The 25,474-nt window shown below is 39.8% G+C and overlaps 1 protein-coding gene across 4 annotated transcripts in view; it reads left to right on the forward strand.

The window, feature by feature from the left end:
• PTPRU (protein tyrosine phosphatase receptor type U) overlaps positions 1-25,474 on the forward strand; it is a 69,215-nt gene that overhangs the window by 38,318 nt on the left and 5,423 nt on the right. The window contains exons 11-24 of one of the 4 annotated variants that reach the window (XM_063454404.1): positions 2,844-2,946; positions 3,055-3,328; positions 3,856-3,892; positions 4,258-4,396; positions 4,764-4,793; positions 5,097-5,248; positions 9,069-9,259; positions 9,648-9,717; positions 9,856-9,932; positions 16,641-16,658; positions 16,780-16,827; positions 17,863-17,899; positions 18,289-18,386; positions 21,189-21,305. In XM_063454404.1, coding sequence (XP_063310474.1) covers positions 2,844-2,946; positions 3,055-3,328; positions 3,856-3,892; positions 4,258-4,396; positions 4,764-4,793; positions 5,097-5,248; positions 9,069-9,259; positions 9,648-9,717; positions 9,856-9,932; positions 16,641-16,658; positions 16,780-16,827; positions 17,863-17,899; positions 18,289-18,386; positions 21,189-21,305 — 1,391 coding nt within the window. The remainder of the gene's footprint in view (positions 1-2,843; positions 2,947-3,054; positions 3,329-3,855; positions 3,893-4,257; positions 4,397-4,763; positions 4,794-5,096; positions 5,249-9,068; positions 9,260-9,647; positions 9,718-9,855; positions 9,933-16,640; positions 16,659-16,779; positions 16,828-17,862; positions 17,900-18,288; positions 18,387-21,188; positions 21,306-25,474) is intronic. The other 3 variants (XM_063454414.1, XM_063454423.1, XM_063454433.1) reach the window with 3 other exon arrangements.

Here is a 25,474-nt window from a genome sequence, read left to right on the forward strand (position 1 = left end):
ATATAGGAAAACGTAAAGAAAAATTACAAAAAATAATTGACCAAATAATGAATTTATGGATAACAAAACCAGTGTTGTAAATAAACACCTTTAGCATTTCTGGATATGTAACATTGACATCTCCCTACACATATTCTATAATCCTATATATACTGATCAGCCACAACATTAAAACCACTGACAGGTGAAGTGAAAAACATTGATTATATGGTTACAATTGGACCTGTCAAGTGGTGGGATATAGCAGGCAGCTTGTGAACAGTCAATTCTTGAATTTCATTTGTTGGAAGCAGGAAAAATGGGCAAGTGACATTGACAAGGGCCAAATCATGATAGCTAGATGAGCTAGAGGAGCCAGAGCATCTCCAAAACAGCAAGTTGTTGGGTGTTCCCGGTATGCAGTGGTTAGTACCTAACAAAAGTGGTGCAAGGAAGAACAATCAGTGAATTAGTGTCAGGGTCATGGGCGCCCAAGGCACATTGATGCACATGGGGAGCGAAGGCTAATCTGTCAGTCCGATCACACAGAAGAGCTACTGCAGCTGGCCATAATAGAAAGGTGTCAGAAAACACAGTGCATCTTAGTTTGCTACGTATGGGGCTGCATACTGGCCAGAGTGCCCATGATGATCTCTTTCCACAGCTGGAAGCACCTTTCATGGGACCATGGAGCAATGGAAGGAGGTTGCCGGGTCTGATGAATCATGTTTTCTTTTAGATTAGGTGGATGGGCACGTGTGTGTGTATTGTACCTGGGGAGGAGCTGGCAGCAGGATGCACTATGCGAAGAAGGCAGGCCGGAGGAGGCAGTGTTATGCTCTGGGCAAAATTCTGCTGGGAAATCTTGGGTCCTGGCATTCATGTTAATGTTACTTTGGCGTGTACTACCTACCTAGAGGTTGTTATAGACTACATACCCTTTCATTCAATGGTGTTCTATAATGGCATTGGCCCCTTTCAGCAGGATAATGTCTTGGTGCCAACTATGGTTGCTGACTCCTGCCCTAGACACATATACATACAACCACTAGACACACACACACACAATATATGTATGCAAAAACACACCACACTATAAGCCCTATGCACACATAGTACATCACAAAAGGGGCATCATACTAATATACTTATTTTTGAGGTTCTGCATGTCATTACTGATGACATAACATAGCCCTCTTCTTCCCTGCCCCTCCTATTGAGCAGCATTGCCATTAGATGGTATATATCATGTTTCATGCAGCCATGTTGCCTCTTTGGGCACTTATACATACACCCACACACAAATATGCAAATTCTGATAAACACACACATACACACAAACTGATACATGCACACACATACCCGCACAAACTGTTAGATACAGACACACAAAGGTTGTATATATTTCTGACTGAGTGTTCCTGACATTGTGTATTGGTATCTATGTGTGCTGGTCTGGCATTGTGTTTCTCTGTATGTGCCTGAGAGTGAGTGTGTCTGGTAGTTATTGTGTTAGTCTTTTTGAGCATATATATTTGTATATATATATATCTGTGAGTGTGTCTGGAACATAAATCTGTTTCTGTGTTTCTGTAAATGTGTATCTTTGTGTCTGGGGGATATGTGTGTTCGTCTTCTTTTGGTCTTTATGTGTACATTGTGTTTATGACAAAGCAGTGTTTGGTTTAACTGCATGTTTAGGGCTGACTGTGTGTTCATGGGAGTGACTGTAAAGGGTGAGGGTGTTTGTGTGAGTGTGATTGTTTGTGGGAGTGACTGTGTGTATGTGAGATACGTGTGTGTGGAATTGACTGTGTGGATGAGGGTAACTGTGTATGTCATGGAGTGAATGTATGTGAATCTCTTCGGCCTGTGACAATGAGGGAGCATCAGAAGTGATCAGCACTCAGCGGAGGTGTAGACTTGATGCTCACTTACACTTGCAAGACAGCAGACAGCTAGTGAAGAGATTGTTTGATTCCATCACCAGCCTGAACAGATGCAACGCAACCCACAAAGCTGGCACTCTAATAGTAGCACCGACTCTGTCTACCACTGGGGCAGACAGCGTTCATGCACCTGATCTATTTCAAATGCCAGTGGTTGTCGTGTGTACACAATCCTGAGTAATGGGAACATATCTTCGGTGTATAAACAAATTGCATAATGAAGGGGATAACAAAAAATAAATAAAAATGCAAAATGTAAAAAAAAAGTAATCTTTCAGAAACTAATGATGGCAAGCATTCTGTAAGAGATTTTCAAAAGGAAATCAGAAATCATTTCCAGGACAAATTATGAAAGCCTGCAAGGTTTACAGTGCAGATAATTTGAGCAGAGACATTCTAGTGATGAAACACATTCTATATGACCTTTTGGGTGGCTATTGAGAAAAAGAAACATTCAGCATTTTCTATAGTCCATCAGGTCTTTTTTTTTTTTTTTTTTTACATGACCTCCCGTTAACATGTGGTTTTTGATTATACTGTCTTATATACTATTTTGGTGAATGAAGTTTGTATTACATGTCTACTTCTCAATTACTGCAAATGCTGGCTTGAGTGTGGCTGAGGTCAAGAAAGGCCATGATGAATGTATACCTTTTTTATTCCTCCCTTGTGCACTTATGAGACTTTTATAGCAGCATGTCCCTGCTGTTGATACATACTATCCAATGCATAAATATGCCTGTCTGTAATGATGCTGTGACATAAGTGACCTTATTTAACTCAATGTAAAATCTTAGACTGACCACCACAACTGAATTATTGTTGGACATTTCATGGACCTCATTTCAAAGTCCAATTGCTAGCAAATAGATGAGAGGTCAAATACTCACTCACAGATTTTTTTTTCCATTTTAGCACCTGCTTTTGATTACAGTGACCTTCCTCCCCCACTGGCTGAGACTGACCATACCATCACAGTACTTCTGAGGCCAGCTCAGGGCAGGGGATCCCCAGTCAGGTTAGTTTTGCCCTATTAAGCTCTTCTTATTGGGGTAATATAACCCTCTACTTATGTTCCTCAAAATTATTCATGTAATTTTTTTATTCATAACATTCCCCATTTTAGTTTTTACCAGGTGCTGGTGGAAGGTGAGACTTCCCGTCGTTCTCGACGTGAGCTAGGCATCCCTGGCTGTTTCCCTGGGGCATATGGATATGAAGAGGCTGAAACAGAGGGTGCCACTCAATATGTTGGGGCGGAATTGCCACCAAGTGACCTATCTCATGACACACCATTTATTGTTGGGGACAACCGAAGCTATGGAGGCTACTGGAATCCACCCTTAGATCCCCGTAGAGGCTACCTAATCTACCTGCAGGCTGCTAGCCACCACCGGGGGGTGAGCAAGAAGAGCTGTAAAGTGAGAAATGAGCAGAGCAAAGAAAGTAAAATTTGTTTTCAGCTGATGTGTTCTGTAGAAGCAATAGTGTGCTTGTAATAAAGGGGCAGCGGTAAAACTCCTTTGCTCCCCAAAGAGCTTTAGAGCTAATGATTTATGTAAATAATGATGCAGTCAAACATTGCCAATTTTGGCAGATGTGTTCAGCAATAAAATTTACTCTGCTTGTTTTTCTTATTGGTATAATATGTTTATTTATTCAAAATCTCGTTATTTGTCCTTTATTTATATATTTATTTATTTTCTCTTTTTTCTTGCCATTCTGCCAATCTGCTGGTTTTTTTTTCATTTTTTATTCTGCCTTTTGTACAATACAATCTCTAATGGATGCCTATAAATCCAATGTGCAGGACATGTTTATGTTGGACTCTGGGAGCACGTGATATTTTTATTTAGTGCTGTCCATTCAGGACATTAAGGGAAAGCAGGTCAAGAAAGTTTGACATTTATTACTCTCTCTCCTATAGGAAACACGTTTGAATTGTGTTCGAATTGCCAGGAAAGGTAAATATGTTATCCATTCCAATTATGAATGAATCTCTACTCATTATTTTTTGTTTCTTATTTTCCACTCTGCATTTTTTCACATTACTATTAATTGTTTCTTTTCTTTTCCTTTTTTTATACCTTTTTCCATTTTGTTATTTGTCTTCCCTATTCTACCAACTTTGTCTATAATTTACTTGCTATATATTACTTTGTTTTCCATCCATACATTATTGTCTAGCCTTCTTCCCATTTTTTCCCATTGTCAACCCCCTTGTCCCCTTGTTGGATTATTTCCTTTCCCGAGTTTTCCTACTGTTTAGTTACTTGCTCTAAGTACCCTAACTTACTATCTATTTAAAATGTTCTTATCTTTTCCTCAGCTCCATGTAAGGACAGCCACCGCTCCTCTGTGGCCCCCCAGCGCTCTGAGGAGATGGGGCTGGTGCTGGGAATCTGTGCTGGGGGTCTGGTAGTGTTCATCGTTCTTCTGGGGGCAGTTATTATCGTGGTCCGAAAGGGGTAGGTGGAAGTTTTGCCAATGCAAATGGGAAGGATAATAATTGGGTACCCAACTACCAATAAGTATTTGGCACACTCTTCTTATCTCTTGCTGTCAGGTTCAATTGTTCTACAAGTTTTGTTATGGTGTATTTTCTTCACTTTTCTGCATGTCATTGGTGTATGACTGTCTGTTATCAACAGTCTATTGATGTTAGGCTGTTATGTTCCAAGTTTCTAAACTGTCAGCGTATGATGTGCATTTTTTTGTTGTCAGGGTATGATGTTCTACAATTTTTTTGTAAGGTTTTTATATTCTGCATTTTTGTTGTCAGGGTGTAATGTTCTTCAGTTCTTATGCTTTCCTCCTTTTCTCTCTGGCTGCCAGAAGAACACAGTTCTCTTATGCTTACTACCCGTAAGTACATATGCCCAGCATAAACATAAATTGAACAGGCTTGGGGGCATAGCATGCCCCACCTCTCCAGGATGAGTAAGTCATCAAAGAGCTCTGACCATTATGACTTTACTTTCCAAGGCAGACTTTCTTTTCCAAGCCATAAAAAAGAAAGGGACTATTATATCAGTGAGTTTTGTACTGCAATGCAGTTTGAAGGACTCAAGAAACTTTGAGTTTGTCCCTTCCCCTTCACAGGTTTATAGACAGTAATCAGCACCCAGAATATTGAAAAATCTCAACCCCGTCCTTTTGATTTCACAGGAAGCCATTGAGTCTGACTAAGTCAGCACTACCAACAAGACATGAGAAGACCAGCATTGTTGGACCCAGAGAACACGCCAAGATCACTGATCAGCCCACCCTACTTCAGGAGGAAGCAGCTCTTGCATTCCTTCACAATTATAACAACCGAGGTGAGTATAGGGTTTATGGAGATAGTTTAAACTGGGTCAGAAATAGATATAGATTACTGTTAACCAGGGCTATGAATAAATCACTTTTAGCTTGTAAAGACTAGAGGATGGTAGCTGGTTCTATAGGCATAGGATCTAACTATTAAACTCCACAATAAATGAATGAAGCTTTTAAGCATACGAGTTTTCTAGAAGTGGTATGGTTCACAACACTTCTACTAAATTCTAGCACCCCCCTCTACTAAATTCTAGCACCCCCCTCTAGCCAACAAGCAGACTGCACTCACATTGCCGCTGCCAGTATGTAACTCCAGAGTCCGGCCTCTGGTATACCCCAAATGGCGCCGTCCGCAACCTGTGCCAAATCTGAACCTCCCGCTACTTCTTGAAACCCTGTGAAGATGGAGCACGTCGATGTCACGTCGGAATGTGACGTGGCGTTGCGTGCCTCCATGCACTTCCAGGTACTCCACTATCCAGTCGCAGCCAATGCAACACTGACTAACACACACACTCACTGACAGACACACACACACAGACACTTACAGACACACACACACACACACACTCACAGACAGACACTCACAGACAGACACACACACTCACTGACAGACACACTCACTGACACACACAGACAGACACACTCACTGACAGACACACACACACTCACTGACAGACACATACAGACATACACTCACAGATAGACACACACTCACTCACTGACAGACACACACACACTCACTCACAGACAGACACACATACACTCTGACATACACATACTCACTGACAGACACACACACACACACACAGTGACAGACAGACAAACACATTCTTGCACACACATCATTTTCTTTATTGCTCCCTACCTTTGGGAGCCAATGTGGGGCCTCTCCCTTGGGTCCAGTGGGGATCTTCTACATGCTCCTCACTGCTCCCTCGCGTGGGTTAGTGATGCCGGGTGCTGGAATATGACGTCATATTCCGGCGCCCGGCTTCACTGCAGACGAGGAGCAGGAACACTGAGCTTCCTCGCTGGCCCTCCTCCCCAGCCGGGTAAGTTTTAGCAGAGTAGGCACCTGCAATGTGGGGAAAGCAGGTGCCTACTCTGCCATAACACTAAGCATGTACTCGCGGCTCGCCGGGCCGCAAAGATGTCCATGACATGTTGAGTTACATGGATGATAAACTGGCTTGAGCATGAATGCTCATATCAACCTTTCGTTTTACAATTAAATGAGTTTTGTAATAGGTAGGAAATGCTTTACTGTATTCCAAGTTTACCCCTAGATTGCAATATAATGGGTACAATAACTACATTCTGTGAACAAAATGGGCAAAGAATATTAAGATTTATTTGCAGTATCAAATTGGCCTCCAAAATGCACGTCAAAGCAACTGGGGACTGAAAAAAGACCACAATTGCTATTTGATCAACAGTCACATTCCTTCACCTCCCACAACCTCTCCCCACACAATTTGTTTATTTGACTGGAGGGTTATATGCAGGGGTTTAAATTCACTTTTATCCATGACATGGTCCTACAGCACATAATTCCCACTCATCTCACCTGCAGGTCACAGTCATGTCACCCACCTATTTTGGTGTTGGATGGACTTAGAAGCATGATTGAAATTTCCCTAAATGCATGTCAGTGTGGAGTCAGTTATGCATGTGCCATGTTCTTAGCACTGAAGTAATGGCTAGTCAAACACAGACTCTCAAGTGGGTTCATAGAAGGTCATCAATGATGCATGTAAATGTACCAGCTATTCAAATCTTTTCATCACATATATCATTACATGACCGATCCTATAAAACCTCTAGAGATGGGCTGTCCTTTGCTCAATTGTCCTAATTTCCTTCTTTCTGCATCCAAGCAATTCCTAGCATCTCTTTCCTTGTTTTAATTTCTTACTTCAAACTTTATCCTAACTCTCCATCTTCACCACCCTCATCTGCTGGCTGCCTTAACGACAGACTGTATGACCAAGTGTCTTGCTTCCTCCTCGTTTGGACAGTACCTCAGAGGTTTGTACAATTTTTAGCCTCTATAATCCATGACTGAATTATATAGTGTTGTGCCCCCTCTCTGTGACTCTTGAATCCAGTTTCAAGTTTGACTGGTGTAACGGATTGCCTGGCACCCCGACTGAGTACCTCCGTTAAAGGATGCTCCTAGCGTTTCCTGAAGACTCCAAGCACTCTGGCAGACACCACAACCACCGACTCAGAGAAGCATAGGAATCCTCTCTAGCATATGAATGCTGTATACAGCCGAATAGGAAAAACCATACGAATAGGTTTACACTCCTAGCAGTCAAACTGGAACAGCATACAATAAATCCTCCCCCAATAATGAGACGACACTTCACTTTGAGGGTTAAGCAGGAACTCTGGACTGGCTCATCCAGCCTGGCTTTTATTTCCATCTCACACATACAGGCCACACCCAGGGGGAGGCATAAAATGACCAATAGTATCACGGGTGCAACCCACACATCCCCTCCCCTTAGTGTGACACATAATCCCATTATGCATACAGTTTAAAATATACTTTTTACACAACTTTCATAACTCTAAAACCATACATCACATTCACATAAAAAATACATATCCACAATCAATCCATTCAGGGGAACAACATATTAAAAAATGGCATGAATCCGACCAGGGGTTCAAAAGTTACTAAAAGTATCTTTTGTCCCTTACTAGCCGCATGGCAAACCGGTTTCAGACAGGTTTTACATAGGCCTCTATCCTGGAGACAAAGAGGAAAGTAATCCAATTATCCAGGGCTAGAAGCAGACTCCATTAACCACATGGTGACAGAAAGACATAAAACACTTTAAAATACAGAAAGTTACTTTTTATCCATAACACACAGACATTTCACATATCCCCAGATAGCTGGGATCTGAGCGCACAAAACTACCGAATAGCGCGCAGATCCTATTCACACAGTACAATTACCATGGAGCTAAAGTCTTTCCCATAGTCTTTCATTATATGAATAGGCTCCATGGTATAGCTATCTGGGGTATCACCGCTCACACAGGGCCATAATCACTGAATAAAAGTCCATACGTTTTCAGGGGCCATAGTCTTAAAGGGTATTGTTACCCAAAGTCTCAATATGTCCCCAGACAGTTCTTAAAGGGCCAGCAGCAGTACAATAAAATACCATTCACTGTGCTTAAAGGGCCAGCAGTCGCACAATAAAATACAATATGCCCCAAATAACCCAGGGGCCATAGTCAGCAGGTAGGAGGCGGGCAAACAGGCTTCTCCAGGGCCCAGTGGCGAGGTTGGTTTCGCCACAACTGGCATACATGAAAAATTCATTGCACTCAAAGTAGAGTTAATACAAAGCTATAAGAAAAATATATTCTTAATTATTACAAAACATACTTAACAAAATTAATTAAAAGATTAGTAAAGTATAGTGCCACTATTACAAGCTCATAGGGGGATAAACAACTCTTCCTCAACAACCTCAATCAGATTTTACTGTACTTCACTTGTAGTTCGGTGGTCTTAAATTATTATTTTTATTAATACAGATATTAAACAATTATACAATACCATAACTAAAATAATATTTAGTATACCTCCTTTTAATATGAATAAGGTAAAAATATAAATAATAATTAAAGAAAATTCTCTCTTCTACAAAAGCAGATTTTTAAAGAACGGAGTGATATTGCTATCTGGGTCACAGTTTCAACCTGAAAAGTTGCAAAGTCACATCTCAACTATTTTATTATGGTATTAAACCGTAAAGGACCATATTAAAATATTTTGCCCTAATTGTCTACTCAGGTGAACCTAGAGCTGGATCTGTTACAGAATCAAGCAGTCTTCTTGGAGGGTCCCCACGGCGAAATGGAGGCAGAAAAGGTTCTCCCTACCACACAGGACAGTTACACCCAGCAGTAAGAGTGGCAGATCTGCTTCAACATATAAATCAAATGAAGGTGGCCGAAGGCTATGGATTCAGGCAGGAGTATGAAGTGAGTCTTGTACTCTTTACTTGATAATTCTGATATGGTTATTTCATGTGCAGGCATATTACGTACTATGTTTTATTACTTGCTATGTTTTATTTAAAGTTCAAAAGGATTGATATTTTTTTTCCTTTGTTGTATTTTACTAGCTATGTAAACTGACTGTATCTTCATGCTCGTTTTTTTATGTCTAGTTGCCTTTTTTCATATTTTGATGTGGTCACTATTCTGATTCCTGCCTCAGATGTTGATTTACAAAGGCCTGAGTTTGATAGTCCACAAATAACCTTTAGAGAGTTTATTTTTTTTTTGTAATGCCAGGATATTATTCATGGCCCAAACTGCCAGGGTTCGCACATCTTTAAGCCGTTTGACACTTGTGTTCCTCTTCCAGAGTTTCTTTGACTGGGATGTGTCTAAGAAGAAGGACAAAGGGAAAGGAAGACAGGAGGCACCACCAAATTGTAGGTGATCAAAGAGTGAGAGTCTGGCACTAGTAGTATGTTTTTCTTTACTGTGTTATCCTATCCTTTGTATAAATGTCATAATGGAAAAGTGTTTGGGGCATGGCATTATATTTTAAGAACTTCTTTTAATTTCAGATGAGCGGCACCGTGTCAGGCTTCACCCTTTGCAAGCAGATAACAGCACAGAAGAGATTAATGCTAACTACATTGATGTGAGTATGCACAAGAATAAATAGCCCATATAATTAATCTGTGTATTGTAAATTAACGTACATTAAATTAGGAAGGAACATGCTATCTATGTCTCATAATGATGATGAGTACTTATACTCCACCAAAGAGCATATTGCATTATGTTCCTGAATATATCTGCAAGGGTAGTAAATATATTTTATGATGATACTTAGTATCTACAAGTTTGATAGTGCATGTGTTGCATTGCATATTAAAGTGAAGTTTAATACACAAGCTGAACTTGATCATGATGCTGAGTATTTACACAATGACAATATACATTCTCCACTGTATAATTGCTGAATGACTATAAATTACCAATATGCACACTGTATTAAAGAGTAATGCTGAGTGTCTGTTTCTATATAATAATTATGTGATGCACTGCATTATGATACTGGATATCTAGACACTGTTAGTGAAAATGTCATATTCTACATGTTGATTTATATAATGGTGCTGTATCTGTGTGCTGGTAATAAACATATAGTATAACTTTGTTATTATACACCAGCTTGATATTGTATGGTGAATTGTAGGCAGTTGAAGATAATGCTTAATTCTGCCCAGAGTTATCCAAATACATTTTCTATACTAAGTAAAATGTTTGGAGTTGTCAGATCTATCCTCCATATATAGTTATTGTATAGAGACATCTTTGAAACGATTGACTGATGTGTTGTCTGTGCGGCACCGGGCTGGATTTTGAGAAGTGTTGCTAGTTCCATAGTTTGCCTGGGATGATTTTTGGAGAACTAGTGGTGAAATTGTTCCTAACGTTTTCTTGTGTAAGAAGATGATTTGTTGTTATTTTTTGCTCACTTTTCACTTGGAGCATGTCTATGCAATCTAAATCATTGGGCTAGAGCAGGGATGGCTAAACTTGGCCACCATAGAAATTTGAGTAGAGTAGAGGATGCATAGTTTTTGGAGAATAGTTCAGTCTGAAAGTAGAGACTAATGAAAATGCTAAATACCTGCCAGAATCAAGTATAGATTGAAGGAATGACGTAATTCAGCTAATTCATAGGTGACTTATTGATCACATGGCTATGAATACACAGTTTGGAAAAGCCAATAACATAACGATTGGAGACGTTAGACGTCTGTTGAGTAAAATGAAGAGAGCTGAAATTAATAATCAGTGAAATAGATATATAAAGTTATTGGCATTGCATGATACATGTAAATGGACCATTCATTTATGTCATTATTACATTATTGACATTGATAAAGAAATATGCCTATATGTGATACATAGTCTTATGGGAGATAGTCATAAGGGATCTTTATGTTTATTGACCTTGTAGAATAAAATATGTGATGGTAATAAAAAACAATGTTAATAGGATTGCTATAAGCCAACACATATTGTTGAAGCTAAAGACATCCAACTTATAATACAAGTGGGGATAAAATGCTCAATTAAGCCAAGTTTTAATGATGATAGATTTTAACGAGCAGTAAATTGATTGACAGTGTGAGACTTGACACGCAGCCAACAAAAAAAGGGTTTTCTACATATTGCAAAACAACTACATGCATATCATAGAGATAAAAAAAAATACAACTAACAAAAAAGCTAAATGCAAAGATAGCCTTTCAACAGGCTAAGTATGGGGTTTAGATGCTAGAATCACCCTTGTTAGATATGCCTACATCAGGGGTAGGCAACCTTTTAGCAGTACTGTGCCGATATAGGATTGTGATGTCCCGTAGCGTGCCGGTCCTAATTTTTTTTTTTTTTTTTAATCAAGGTGTGTTTGCTGCCGTATTCTGCTTGTGTTATTTTTACTGTAATTGCTTTGCATTGTTGTATTTGTGCGTATATGCAGGGCCTTCTTTAATAGTGACTGGACCCTGGGCAAAGCATTTGCTTAGGGCCCCCTGGAACCTGTCCCTCCCTCCCAGGCATGCAATCACGTCCTCCACCTCAAAGCAGTGGCGGACCTAAAGTAGAGAGGTGCAAGAATTTTTGGGGGTCTCCCTGTTGCACGGGTGATTAAAAGGTAGATCCCCATCTGTCGAGCAACTCCAGAAATGCATTGATAGCTGGGGCTCTACCATTTACCCATGTTTGCAGGTCTGTATTTAGCACTAAGCAGTTTTTGTTTGTTTGAATGTAAACAGGTTTTTGTATGGAATTTGTTTGTACGTGGTGTTGGTGTGATTGCAAGCATGTATTTGTGTAGTGTTGGTTTTTGAATGCAGGGGTGTATTCACATATAATTTTGGTGTGTAACACAGACATGTGTTTGTACGTAGTGTTGAGATTTGAATGCAGAGGTGTATTTGTGTGTAGTGTAAGTGTGTGAATGCTGAGATGTATGCACATATACACACACAGAGATATATACACACTGAAATGCGCACACACACACACAGATACACACAGATACACACACACAGACATGCTGACATACAAACATACTGACACAGATTTACTGACACACACATGCTGACACACATACTGACACACATACATACAGACATACTAACACACACACACTGAGACATATTTAAAACCCACCCTCCAGTTTCCAATCTTTCCTGCTGGTGGTTGAAGGTGTTGGGAGTTGGGGTCTAGCGCTCTCGGCCAGCCCCCCTCCAATCTGCCTACTCTTCTTTCCCGCGCGCTCCTCTCTTTGTGGGAGGAAGTGATGCGCGGCCGTCACTTCCTCCCAGTCTGCTGCCGAAAAGCGCCTCAGCGTGCAGCGGGTCCCTGCTGACAGAAGCCCACCAGGTGGTCCTTTGTACATGGGCCACCCGGTGGGCCTCCTTAGTGTGTAGATTACCGGCCAGAGGGTTAGAAATAGTTGAGGCCAGCAGGGCTCACGGTGCAGCTGCCCAGTTTGCCCCGTGTTAAAGATGTCCCTGCGTATATGAGCTATTATATTGTTTATGTTCATGAGTAGTTTATGGTATTGTGTATGATACATATGAATGTGGGCTGTGTATGGAGGCCGCTTGTGCAATTGCGTGTGTGTGTTTGGTAGTGTGTGGGGGCTTCTTGGGGTATTGTATGTGGGGTTGTGTGCATGTATGTGGATTGTTAGTGGTGTTTTGTTTGTGTGGATTGTGTGTATGTTTGTGTGTGGGCTGTCCGTATTATTTTATGAGGGGAGGGTTATTCTGCATTTCTGTGTATATCTAGCAGTGTGGGTGGCTTCCCTGGGTTCCAGTGGGGGCCAGGCTGGCCAGGTACAGGTCAAGGACAGGAGCTGCAACAGCAACTGCGAGCTGCTCTACTACAGTGTGGCTTCCTATTCACAAGTGCTCTGAGATCACTACCTCTTCGTGCTGCAATGCTTAAATTGAGGATTGTCCTTCACCACCTTCTCGGATTAGCAGATATCTGAAGTTTTACTGGGACTCCTGATAGGAAAGCGCCTGTTTGGCTCTAGCAGCCTTGAGTGCCGTGCAAAGACACCTCGAGTGCCGTGCATGGCACTAGTGCCGTAGGTTGCCTACCCCTGGCCTACATTATAAGAAGATGTTTGATTAAAACCATAGAGTTCATCTGACTTTGTCCTAAGTATTAAATTACACATTGAACAAACAAACCGAGATAAGAATCATCTCAAAAACAACAACATAATATATTGTTTGTCACACATACTAATATATCCCTGGGCTCTAGGTAAGTAATGCAAACATGCAGATTAAACATAATGTAAACTAATTAAAGCAACTGAAGATACAGAAAGGACGGAACTTGCTTTTTGTATTCAGTAGACTGTTGAAAGATACATTTTAAGGAATGCAATTACATGTAATGTTTGTTTTGACGTAGATCTGTGCAAATAAAAAATATCAAATTAATGTCAGACATATCAAATAGGACATTTCACTACTAAAGGCTTGGGAGGGTGGGGACAACCAGTAAATGTTCATTACACTCCATAGAATTAACTGGTGCCTTATCTAAAGGCAGGTGAAGAATAGAACCATCAAAAAATATTTTGATTGACAATGGAACTTTTCATTAACAAAGAGAACAGCAGGGTGACTTAAGCATGGCGGCTAAAGACTGCAAACACAAATTTAGTTTATCACTTTTAAATAAAGGATTTCCTAATTTGCTCAGGCATAGGCTATGTAGCTAACAGAAAGTGGTGACATTTAAAATCACCGTAGGAATTATAAATTCATAACTTGACATGACATTCGCAGGGGGGGTGCTTTTAATGGGTTATTAAAATGTAGTATTCACAAATACCTAGGGCTTTAGGACCAGCTTTTGTGTGATTACTGTTGCCAAAGCCATTTGCTTTCTTAAACAGCCAAAACATGAAGACAAGGCAAATGTAGTGGAAACAGAGTGTCTTCTTAGATTCTGTTAACGCTTTTGATGCAAAACTACACAGAATGTTACTGTAAAAACGATTAGATACAGACAAGATTATTGGAATCAGTATGTAATGATCTGACAACCCTAAACTGAATAGAAAGCAGCTTAAAGAATAGACTGCAGAGGGTCTATATGGGGTACTTTGAAATTGAACAGTTCAGCCTTGTACTCCCTTCTTTTAATATGTTAATTTTAAACCTTAAAAGAAATTGTGTTTATTAACATAATAAAAAACCGAGGCACGATGTTCACTCAACCCAGATGTATATTTAGACAATGGTAGGAGAGTTCAAGTTAATAAATGTCAAATCTTTTTCTACCTTTCTAAATGTAAGGTTATACATCAATAGAAACGAATATTTGACTTTCCTTGCTGGCAGAAGGCTACACAGACGTAATCAGTGTGATAAAGGAACAATACTGAAAGCCTATCATTCATCTTTTATAAAAAATGGTGTAGATAGATAATGTGTGTGTGTTTTTACCAATTTATCATTTTCCCTTACTGACATAGGAAACATCCTGCTAAACCAGCCACAAACTTTAACTCTCTCAATACCATGTATATGCAATTTCCATGTAGTTCAGGTTACTGTTGTATCTCCTTTCTCCCCAGTTTTAGCCTTTTCTGCCTCTCGAATTCTTAATTCTCGTCATCAGCATTCCATAATTACCATACCTATGGCTCGACAATACTGTATTTATGTCTTAATTATACTTCCTCTTTTATTATTTCTCATCTAGCATCTTATTTCCATATACATCATTATTTATTCCCAGTAATAATAATTAATTCTTTGCGCCCCCATTTTTCTCTTCATTCTACTTACTATCTTTATCCTTGCATATATCTCATCCTACAATAATACTTTTTACCCATATTACTATGTGATCCACCATATCATTGCCCCTTTATTTCCTTAATGATATTACCCTTCTTTTGCCCGCTTTCATATCATTATTTTACTTGTCCAATTAATTTACATTTTTATTCTGGCATATGTGTTCCTTCTCAAATTACTGTTGTGCATTTGTGCTTGAATACAGTCCATTTGGGTAAAAATCTACCAGTAAAAATCCATTGGTTATATAGTATTACATTGTTCATGTAAATGTGCTTGGCTCACGCTCAGTGGATCAGAATGATCCTAGACTTTCCACATTAGAAAGTTGGACAGCATTGCTCTATTTCACTAATCCTACCACTCTCCATAGTGTTATTGAGCTCATCCTTGCGCCTAGTTTTAATTCACCACCCCAACACCATATAGATTTCATGGTGTATCTTTAATATTACTTGACACCATTTAGAAATCTTATCTCTTTATCACTCAGTTATACATTTCACATATTGCATTTATGTGTTACCGTTTGTGGTTATTTATTTGTCAATGAAAATACAGCACAATTGACTTTAGTGCCACAGATGCCAACATCCGTAATTGAAAGTCATTTGTGTTGGATGCTTTTGAAGTTTCATGATTGGTTCACAGATGTTACAAGTACATACTATCAATTGTTCATCCTTTGCAGCCAAAAGTACTCAAAATAAATACAATTGGAATCTCACTCCAGTGGTTGGCATACAACATAGGAGGACTAAAACATATTAAGTACCCCGTAGTGCTGGCTTGATTTTATATTGCCAGAAGAATTTGGCAAGTATGTAATGTGTAATTAATTACTGTAGTAACAATTGATTCATTTTTTTGTAGCCCTTCTTGTCAGATCAGGTATATTTCTTACATCCCATCATTCTTATAATTTATGTTTTACTGGGCTGGTAAAAATAATGGGGATTTAAAAAAAAAATGAAATTACATTTCATCATTTATTTTATTATTTATCGAATTCACCTCTTCCAAGCATGCCAATTAAGTTTTTAATACTGGCTTTCTTTGGTAAAGCCATGTTGCAGTGACAACATGTACATTGTAATTTCTAATCAGTCTCTATCTGCCTGCTTCCTATATTGACAATGCAATCTATAGAGTGCAGTGTATGGGTGCTGAGAATATCTATATATCTCTACAATTACTCTGCTCTTTTTATTTCTGCTAATACATCTTTATTCTTTCTTTTCTCTGCTTTTTTTCCTCACTGCCAAATCTTTTCACCCCTTTCTCATTATATCAACGTATATTAATGTTTCCGATCTCTTTAATTCATTCTGTTTCTTTACCATCTCCACGTTCATATTTTCTCCTACACTTTTGTTCTTTTGTGCCTTTTATCTCTGTCTTCTCTCACTCCTTTTTTCTTTATTTTCTCTCATCTCTCTAACTTTCGCTCCCTCCCTCTCTCTTTCTCTTACTATATGTGGGATCACCTGTAGATCCGGATTAACAGAGAAGTGAGTATCAAGCTTCTGATCATATTTCCCACACCCCTCCCACCCAGGTGCTTTATTGCCCTTGGAGTACTTCTAGAAAAAAGATCTGTGGCATAAGCCAACCACCATCCTCTATCCACAGGAACTGTCAGCAATTCAGCAGTGTAAAAGACCGAAGCTGTTGTCATTGGTAATCCCACCACTTCATTAGCCTTGCCATATTCAGTTCATATATATTTTTCTTACATATTGTATCTTTCTGCTTTTCTAGCCCTACATTCTCTTCATTTTCATCAGTCATTTAATCATCACCCTCTAAGCTACCCTTTTCGTTTACTGTCATCCTCCACATTATTTCATGTGACATCCCAGATCTAATCTACTGTGTCCATTTTTTCCCTTATTTTATATCATGTCACTCTCTACAGTACCCCTTCCATCTGTACAGCCCCCTCTTCTCCACTCACATTGCTCACTATGTCTGTACTTGTTGGATTCCTTATCATTTATCTTATAGCTACCTTTGTTTATCCTCTGTGCATTTCCATCTATATTCATCTATGTCCATTAACTATCTATTCTAGACTTTGCTTTCTTCCCTTTCTTCCTCTTGGTGTCTGTCCTTTGCTGACACACTTCTCCTGTTCCATTTTTCTCATACTCGTCTTTCTTACGGTTATCGCCGACATTCTTTCGTATATGCATTCTTTTACTCATTCTTCTGTCACCCTTACCCTTTTTTGCCTTGCTCCTTTCTTTCCTAGAACAAAATGCTAGAACAAAACGCAAAATTAATAACTGTGTAACAGTCTCAGACCATTTAATTTTATATTCACAAAACCCCTCTACTACCCTCAGCATTATTTAATATCCTTAGAATGTTAAAACCAATTGCCTTTCCACAGACGGTATACCACAAATACACTTCAATTATCAAAAGGGCCTACAACCCAACAAAATGTAAAAAAAAAGTAAACGTTTCTCTCTTGTTCCCACTTTCACTCCATTTTTACAAACTTGATAAACCTCTATACCTTTTATCTATATTCTACTGGAAATATTGCATGACAGTATGCGGAGCGTATGTACCTTTTAACCCTAAATCTTTCCCTCCTCTCCCCTCCTCTTTCTCTCTGTGGTATCACCATGATTGCAATGCATGCTCTGAATTGTCTGACCTTTCAACAGTCAGTATATTTACATGTGTTCCATTTATACTCTATAGGGTTATCACAGGTCCAATCATTTTATCGCTACGCAAGGTGAGCAACTGTTTGAGAGCACCATTAAATGGTTAACAATTAAAAAGTGTGGCATGCTATCACATTACTTTCCAAAATAGACTCTTTTTTTTTTCTTTTCTGTTTATGCAAAGTAAAATTTCACACATGTATAAAACACCTGTTCAAGATTACCCAAGATGCATAATCTTGGAGAATGTCAACTGTAGGAGGAATTGTTATATACAAAGAATGCACAGGCAATGTGATGCTTTGGTACAGGACTTAAATATGCATACCTACACACAAGCTGCCATTTACTTAATAGCATGTATCTATAGTGATGTCTTAAAATAAATAATTTGATTACAGTTCTTGTAGTCACTTCATTGTACCTGCCATGTTAATGGATCATTCTTTTGCCAATTAAGGTCCTAAGCAAGACATGATCTATGATTTCTGGCGAATGGTTTGGCAGGAACACTGCTCGAGTATAGTGATGATCACCAAACTGGTGGAAGTTGGAAGGGTAAGTCATAACTGGAAGTGATGATACTGTATCTGTGTAGGGATAGTAGATGTCATGACTGCTGATATGAATAATGAAGAGTTAGAAAGAGATGTCATTATGAGATATAGATAGTAAGCTCATTTGAGCAGGGTCCTCTGCACCTCTTGGTTATTTCCACATTATTTTATTGGTTAAATTACCTGCTCCTATGTATTTCCTTTGCAAACTGCAGCTTAAACTATAAACTAAACTATCACTTTGTAATACAATGCAGAACATTTACTAAGCTGTGATGACAAATAATCTCAGGTTTTGTGTTTTCAGATATTTATATTACTCTTTACCTCTCCCTTTAACTTGACAACTAAGATTTTGTTGTATATCTAAAAATATAAACTGCTTTCATTAATTACACACACACACACACACACGGATCAAACTGACTTGAAAGTTGAAACAACCTTGACCGGGAGAAATCAATAGAGCATAAAAATCATTAGCTGAACAGCCATAAAAATCCCCAGGAAGCAATGCCCAATAAGTGTCTTGCCAGGTACATCAGTACTAGGCTTAGTTTACACCAGAAACACAGTTTTTCTCTGTATCTCCTAACAATCCCCCTCCCCTCTCCCAGCAACACAGTTAGAAAGATTTGAAGTTTGCTTTCAATTGTAGTTTTTTTTTCCCTTTCTTGATCACTTTACTTGATGCATGCTTGTTTTTTTCACCTCCCAAATCACATCTGCTCCTTCTTTGTGATTTCACAGGACTTGCTGTTCCCATATGTTGCTTAGATTCCAGTCTTAACCACTCTCAGCTTGGTTATTTGTCAGTTCAGGTGATTTTCTCTGATCTTTCTTTACAAAATTGCACCTGCTACATTCGCAGCTGAGAAACTGAAGTATTGGATACTAGAGGAACTGGCCTGCAATCCATTTTTCTTTACTTTTTTTTATTTATTTTGAAATTAGTTTTCATGCTCAGCTGCTGGACGTGAATCAATCGAATATGTTTTCTTTGGATGGTCCACAATGCTGATGCACACTTGAAATTAACACAAAACTCTATTTCAGGATGCTGCTTGCCAGGACCAAAGATGGCAATGATGCTTCTAAGAATTATGTCACAAAATTATACTTTCATTGGCAGCTCCACTTGGCTGCCAATGAGCACAGGGGTCATGACAAGAGAAGAAATTAGCCCAGCGTCTTAATGTAATTGTCAAATTCGTGCACAGCATACAAAGCAGAGTATATGGGCCAGCTATACTCCTGAGTGAAAAATAATTTGTTTAAACACCCAAGGCTTTTGCTGGTTATCATCTTTACCAAATCAATGTTTTTTTTTCATTGTGTGTACTAAAGTCAAACTGTACTCTCAGGATAATTCATTTGAAAAACCATTATCATATGTTTAAGGCCCCATACAACATTTCTGATTGCTAAATTGATGTGTGAAATATACAGTTAATTTTTTCCACCATTTTAAATAGAAAATGCATGGAAATTATGAACTTAAATGATTGAGTAAATAGGACATTATTATAAATCCCAGCATTTTAAAAATGGATAAAGAGGGACACTTAAATTTTATGGATGTGAGTGGAGGTGTGACCAGATGCGGGACTGTTCTGAGAAATTTTAGGCAATCTACTAATAACAATTTTTGCAAATTAAATATAATTCAGAAATAGACCCATGTATCTTGTTTCCACAAACTGATTTCTAAACACATTTATTGTAATTTATAGATACATTACTGTGAGTATTATTGCTGTGGAGCTCTGTTATACACTCAGATGCACCAACAATATGGAGCTCTCATCAGAGAAAGAAATTAGGGTAGAAAAGAGGGGCACAGCAATTTGTGCTCAAAATAGGGACTATCCCTTTAAAACGAGAGGTACGCATTACGAGATTTATTTTGAAGTATATGTGTACAGTTTTATTTAAAGCATTTAATAGCCCCACAGTTTGCTTTCCAGTGTGTCCCAGTATACTCAAAAACATCATCCCTCTTAGTGTTCAATATGTGTTTTGTTTCCATGCACGTGATTGTATAGGAATATAGCTGTGTGGTAGTATCCATAGACCGACAGCATACAAGCATAGAATGGGTACAAGAACGTACAAGAGTGGTTTCATTGAAGTGAGCATAGGATGCAATCTTGTAATTTTCCCTGCTCTGTTAATGTCATTAGTATTGTCACTGTGTTGCACTGACAGCTAATTAAGAACAATGTTCCTTACATCAGATCATTTTTTAAATTGTGTTTTCTCGTAAATCTACATTAACTATAATGATTTTGTTTGGTCTCTGCTGGTCTCATTTTCCTTGCTCATTAACTGTCTTCCTTCAGCGCCCCCACCCTCCTGAATACAGCTGACGTGAGCTCAATGTAATTAGTTTAATCTCTCTTTATTATTGTGCGTATTGTATTATATCCATCACAGTGACATGGGATTAATCGACTCTGTGAACCATAAATCCTTCTCTTAGTGTTACCCGGAGGTACGATGCGCACACTTGGTGTCTTGCATATGCCATTTTTCAGATTCACCTTGCAGTGGGGGGAACTTATTCAATGTCCCATTGTTCCTTTCTGCTTGTATTTCGCTGACAAACCCCGTGTTCGAGAGTCTCCTCTGTCAGTGTCATATTGCAATTGTCATTACAGAAATTAGATCTTATAATTCCTTGTGTCAGTGTTACACAAAGACATATGTACCACATAGAGACATTAAATCATATAGTCACAATAGATATATCTTGCATTTTCCCCACTTTTCAATTTTTGGTCCTTTTTCTGCCTTAACACAGGTAAAATGCAGTAAGTATTGGCCTGATAGCACTGAAACATATGGAGATATTCGGATTACCTTGCTGAACACTGAGAGTCTGGCAGAGTATACAGTGAGGACACTTGCCTTGGAGAGGGTGAGAAATATTTGGATTATACATTTTCGTTGTGAGAGGTACCTATTGCAGCATTGTAGGGTAGCAATGGGTTGTAACACAGAAACTAGAAAATATGTGGATTTATATAAGTTGCCCATTCCTGGTCTAAACTCCTTATTTGGTCTTATTTTTTGTTACATTTATTACTTGAGAATCTGGAAGGTTAATTTGTGTAAAGTAATAAGAATAAGATGAAGAGTAATGTAAATATGTGCTGCTAAGATCAGGGACAATAGCTGTCACACATTAATGCTGTTTCTGATTTTGATCCCTTTATTATCACATTGGATCAGAATCTTGTCCTTAAAAACCCTTGCTAGCATCTATTGTCCTAGTTATGTTGCATTTGTTAAACATGTTAGATATTCCACTTTGATACAGAACATTGAAAGACTGGTTTATGATAACATATATTTATGTCAGGCATTTCAAACTCCAGCCCCCCTGATGTTGCTGAACTACAACTCAAATGATTGTCTAGCTTCCAATTGCATTCGTGGAATTCTGGGAGTTGTAGGCCATCAACATCTGGGGAGCCAGAGTTTGAGATCCTTTAAAGATTTTTTTTTCAGTATGATAAGTGAATCATTACATATTTACTGAGTGCTATTTTGTGACACTAGTCATATATAAATAATGTAATAAGTTATACTTCAAAAGTTACTATGTATATCAAGGAGCTTTGGAAAAATCCCCAAGGAAACAGCTTGTAGGAGCAATTTTGACTTGCAGTCAGATTAACCCCAAATTACATGAGATTGTGAAATGAGTTATGAAATATAATTATTGCAGGAAAAATGTTTTAAAAAAAAAAAAAAAAAAGGGACATGCATCATTTCAAGACAACCGTCTCATTCAAAAGCCTTAGTTTTGAATGTGACACTTGCTTTATTCTGCAGGCTGCAAAACCAGGTAAATATGATTTATTGTGTTGCCCACATCCACTCCAGGGGGAACACTGATCTATCCAATCAGGGTCTAATCCCTAGGAATACTGGAAAAGTGCATTGGGCATGCCTGACAGATTTAAACCTGTTCAGTTGCAAGATCACTTCCTTGCAACATCCTGACAGGGGAAAAGAGCTGGAGTCTGATCAGTGTATTCATGCCAAACAGGCTCCAGTGGCTGGTTTCTCTGTCCTGCAGCTGCACAATAGTGCCCTGTTTCTGTGATTAGTGGACTGGTCTGAAACTGAGATGGGGGGATCAAGGCTGAAGAAAATCCCTTAGTTGCCCAATAATTCAATCTGACCAAGTTGACAGCAAGTTTATAAATGTTTATTACATACATTTCAAAGTGTTTATTGCTTTATTTTGGTTCATATATTTGTTTACAAATGTTTGCTTGCTGGTTAAAAAAAGGTATCGAGTGATGCACAGGGGCGTACCTAGAGCATTTGGCACCAGGGGCGGATCCTGGGCTTGGCACCCCCCCTCTAACCCCACTCCCCCTCTCCCCCCTCCCCTCCCAAAAAAACCTGTACATTTTTTTTAAACGTTTCCTTTTTTTTATGTATTGAACAAATTTGGAAACTTTGCAAAACCGCTGTCAGCCCCCTTCTACAAAACCCTTGTGTGCCCCACCCCCTCCTACAAAACCCCTGTCCCGCCCCATCTACAAATCCTGTACTGCCCCCCGTCTACAAAACCCCTGAAACCCAATCTACAAATCCCCTTATAAAGACTCCTGTCCCAATACAAAACCCCTGCTCCCTTCTACAAAATCCCTGCAGCCCCACACACACATTTACAGGCAGACAGTCACACATACAGTCAGAGACAGGCATGCACACAGTTACAGGCAGACAATCACATATACATTCACACACACACACACACGCTCACAGGCAGACAGTCACACACGCACACACAGTAAAAGGCAGCAGCAGACAGTCACATGCACACAGTCACAGACAGATAATCACACACGGTTACAGGCAACATCAAACAGTCACAGGCAGACAGTCACACATACATAGTCACATGCAGACAGTCACACAGTCACACACACAGTTATAGGCAGACCGTTACACACTTTGTCAGTTACAGGTAGTCACACAGAGTCATAGTCAGGCAGTCAGACACACAGTTATTGGCAGACAGTCACATATACAGTCACACACACACAGTCACAGGCAGAGAGTCACACACACATACACAGTTACAGTCACACACACAGTTACAGGAAACATCACACAGTCACACACACACACACACCGTTACAGGCAGACAGACACACACACACACACACAGTTTCAGGCATGTAGTCACACACACACACACACATACACAGTTACAGGCAGACAGTCACTCTCACACCGTTACAGGCATGCAGTCGCACACACACAGTTACAGGCATGCAGTCACACACACACACACACAGTTTCAGGCATGTAGTCACACACACACACACACATACACAGTTACAGGCAGACAGTCACTCTCACACCGTTACAGGCATGCAGTCACACACACACAGTTACAGGCATGCAGTCACACAAACACACACACATACACAGTTACAGGCAGGCAGTCACACACACACACACAGTTACAGGCATGCTGACACACACACACGCAGTTACAGGCATGCAGACACACACACACACACAAACACAGTTACAGGCATGCAGACACACACACACACACAAACAGTTACAGGCATGCAGACACACACACACACACAAACACAGTTACAGGCATGCAGACACCCACACATACACACAAACACAGTTACAGGCATGCAGACACACACACAAACACAGTTACAGGCATGCAGACACACACAAACACACACAAACACCATTACAGGCATGCAGACACACACACAAACACAGATATAGGCATGCAGACACACACACACACAAACACAGTTACAGGCATGCAGACACACACACACACAAACACAGTTACAGGCATGCAGACACACACACACACACACACACACAGACACAGTTACAGGCATGCAGACACACACACACACACACACACACACACAAACACAGTTACAGGCATGCAGACACACACACACACAAACACAGTTACAGGCATGCAGGCAGGCACACACACACACGCACACACACACACAAACACCGTTACAGGCATGGATACACACACACACACAAACACAGTTACAGGCATGCAGACACACACACACACACACACAAACACAGTTACAGACACACACACAAACACAGTTACAGACACACACACACAAACACAGTTACAGGCATGCAGACACACACACACACACACACACACAAACACAGTTAAAGCATGCAGACACACACACACAAACACAGTTACAGGCATGCAGACACACACAAACACAAACACAGTTACAGGCATGCAGACACACACACACACAGTTAAAGGCATGCAGACACACACACACACACACACACACACACACACAGTTACAGGCATGCAAACACACACACACAAACACAGTTACAGGCATGCAGACACACACACAAACACAGTTACATGCATGCAGAAACACACACAAACACAGTTACAGGCATGCAGACACACACACAGTTACAGGCATGCAGACACACACACACAGTTACAGGCATGCAGACACACACACAAACACAGTTACAGGCATGCAGGCACACACACACAAACACAGTTACAGGCATGCAGACACACACACACACACACACACAAACACAGTTACAGGCATGCACACACAGACACAGTTACAGGCATGCACACACACACACACACACACACACACACACAAACACTGTTACAGGCATGCAGACACACACACACACACACACACACAAACACAGTTACAGGCATGCAGACACACACACACACATACAAACACAGTTATAGGCATGCACACACACACACACACACACACAAACACAGTTACAGGGATGCAGGCACACACACACAAACACAGTTACATGCATGCAGACACACACACACACACACAAACAAACACCGTTACAGGCATGCAGACACACACACAAACACAGTTACAGGCATGCAGACACACACACACATACAAACACAGTTACAGGCATGCACACACACACACAAAACACAGTTACAGGGATGCAGACACACACACACAAACACAGTTACATGCATGCAGACACACCCACACACACACCCACACACAAACACCGTTA

This window comes from Pelobates fuscus, chromosome 1, assembly GCF_036172605.1.
Source record: "Pelobates fuscus isolate aPelFus1 chromosome 1, aPelFus1.pri, whole genome shotgun sequence".
Lineage (NCBI taxonomy): Eukaryota > Metazoa > Chordata > Amphibia > Anura > Pelobatidae > Pelobates > Pelobates fuscus.